We start from the raw sequence: 2,444 nt of genomic DNA, 5'->3' as shown, positions 1-2,444 counted from the left end.
CATCTCTCCAGCCCTAAGCCAGAGGTTTCCGATGAAGCTTAGCAGAGCTGTGTTAGAGGAAAACAAGACAGAGAGGCTGGAGGGATCCAGGGTAATGGCATGGTGACCTGGGTGTCACGTGGTCTGCATGAAGACCCTTATGTCCACGGGTCTCACCTCCTGTGGACACATGGCAAAGCAGGTGTCTGTTCTGTGCTCCAAAGGCCTGCATGCCTGTGTTTCTGGGTGTGTCCTCACCAACTGCAACAGGTGCATCTTCAACGCAGACGTGTTCAGTGCTGGAGGTGAGACGTATAAACACCACTGCCAGGTGCTCTGAGATCAAGGGGAAAGGAGGCTGGTGGATGTGTGACCATGCATTTATACACTAAACATAACGCATCTGCCCTGAACTAACTGTGGGCTAGGAGATGACTCTGTTCTAAAATGTTTGATATACAAACATGAGGACTGAATTCAGTCCCTGAGACATGCATCGTAAGAGAGAGAACTGACTCCTCCAAGTTGTTCTCTGGCTACCATGTGTGCATGTATACATAACCGGGGAGGAGGAGAGGGTGGGAGAGAGAGAAAGAAAACAGACATGGTGGCAGAAGTTTATAATCCCAGCTCTGGGGAGACAAAACCAGGCTGGTTCCCTCACTTGCTGACAAGCTAGCCTGCTTGGGGAGCTCCAAGTGGGGAAAGACCTCATACCAAAAACCAAAATGGACAATATAGCCCCTGAGAAACAACACCCCATATTGACATCTAGCCCCCCCCACGCACACACACACAATATACACACATATACATGCCCACGCATGCATACAAACACATACATGTATACACATACACACAACAGAAACTTAAAGCAGGCTGATATTGTTCAACCTGCAGGCTCTTCATCTCTCTAGAACCATCCCAAATATTCCATTTCTGGCTGTTATTGATTTTCAGATCTTCTCTCTGCCAATGGTATGGAAATGAGTCTTTCTTCACGGTTCCAGACATGTCTTGATCTACCTATGTCATCTTGGGCAAGGTCTCCCTACTTCGAATATGACCTCTTTAAAATTCCACACCTGATTCAGTCCCAGAGGTCTGGTGAGCTGTGTCCTCTGATCTCCCACTGTGGCTGTCTTGTGCACTTTAGCTTAGTGACAGACTTCAGTTGTAAATATTGTTAGATTGTGCTTGCTTGAGAGGTGCCATGGTGGTATACTCAGATACCAGGGTGGAATTCTCTGTGTTCTGATCACAGGTGGCTTCTAGACAAAGGCTCCACCCCTGAGCCACACTCCTAAGCCCCTCACTGGGGATCCTAGGCAGGGGCTCCACCCTGAGCCACGCCCCCACCCTCTCACTTGAGCTGAACCTGGATTTATTCATAAATTTTCATCCCCTTCCTAGGGTGACTCTGGTGGGGAGGGGGAGAGCCACCACCAACAGTTGCAGTATGATGTAAAATTATCCCACTGGGACATTTTACCAAATCACCTGCGCTTCACTCTTGGAGGATGGGGGCATCAAATGTGTCAACAACCTCAGATTTTACCCTCGTGGGGCTCTTCAGCCACACAGGACCTCATCTCATCCTCTTCTTCCTCATGGTCACCATGTTCACCACAGGACTGCTAGGCAACACCATACTGATTTTCCTGATGGCCACAGACTCCAGACTGCACACACCCATGTACTTCCTGCTCAGGCAGCTCTCACTTCTGGATATTGGCTTCCCACTGGTCACCATCCCCAAGATGGTGGCTGACTTCCTGCAGGAAAGAAACGTCATAACCTTTGGGGGATGCGCCACCCAGATGTTCTTCCTAATGCTCATGGGTGTCTCTGAGGGCGTCCTTCTTTCCTTCATGTCTTATGACCGCTACGTGGCTGTGTGCCACCCCCTGCATTACCAGGTGCTCATGCGAGGCCAGGTGTGTCTGGTGATGGTGGGCACATCCTGGTTCTCAGGTGCACTTGTGGCCTCCATCCAGACCTCCATCACCCTGAGGTTCCCCTACTGTGCCTCACACACCGTGGACCACTTCTTCTGTGAGCTTCCAGCTCTCCTCAAGCTGTCATGCGCAGACACATCCGCCTATGAGTTGGCACTATCTGTCTCTGGGGTGCTGATCTTACTGTTGCCCCTGTCTCTCGTCTTTACCTCCTACGGCCATGTTCTGGGGGCTGTGCTGCGCATGCGCTCAGCTGAAGCTAGACACAAGGCTTTCACCACATGCTCGTCACACATGGCTGTAGTGGGTCTCTTTTACGGGGCAGCCGTGTTCATGTACATGGTCCCGGGCAGCTACCACAGCCCACAACAGGACAACATGGTATCCCTCTTCTACAGCCTCATCACACCCACCCTCAACCCCCTCATCTACAGCCTGAGGAACAGAGAAGTCCGAATGGCCTTCGTCAAGGCCATGGGCAGGGCAAACTTCAGGGTGAAGCAGTGA

General features: G+C 51.1%; 1 protein-coding gene across 1 annotated transcript; it reads left to right on the top strand.

The window, feature by feature from the left end:
* The first annotated feature begins 1,499 nt into the window (after nucleotides 1-1,499).
* On the top strand, nucleotides 1,500-2,444 carry LOC130862523 (olfactory receptor 2Z1-like). The gene has a single exon (XM_057752134.1). It carries the CDS (start codon nucleotides 1,500-1,502, stop codon nucleotides 2,442-2,444), a length of 945 nt encoding a protein of 314 aa, XP_057608117.1.

Source organism: Chionomys nivalis, chromosome 20, assembly GCF_950005125.1.
Source record: "Chionomys nivalis chromosome 20, mChiNiv1.1, whole genome shotgun sequence".
NCBI classification, from domain to species: domain Eukaryota; kingdom Metazoa; phylum Chordata; class Mammalia; order Rodentia; family Cricetidae; genus Chionomys; species Chionomys nivalis.
Note: the sequence above shows the minus strand (reverse complement) of the source record. Positions and strands in the feature narration are given on the sequence as shown.

Coding starts and splice junctions, on each gene's coding strand:
- LOC130862523 (XM_057752134.1), top strand. CDS start 1,500: ATGGGGGCATCAAATGTGTCAACAACCTCAGATTTTACCCTCGTGGGG.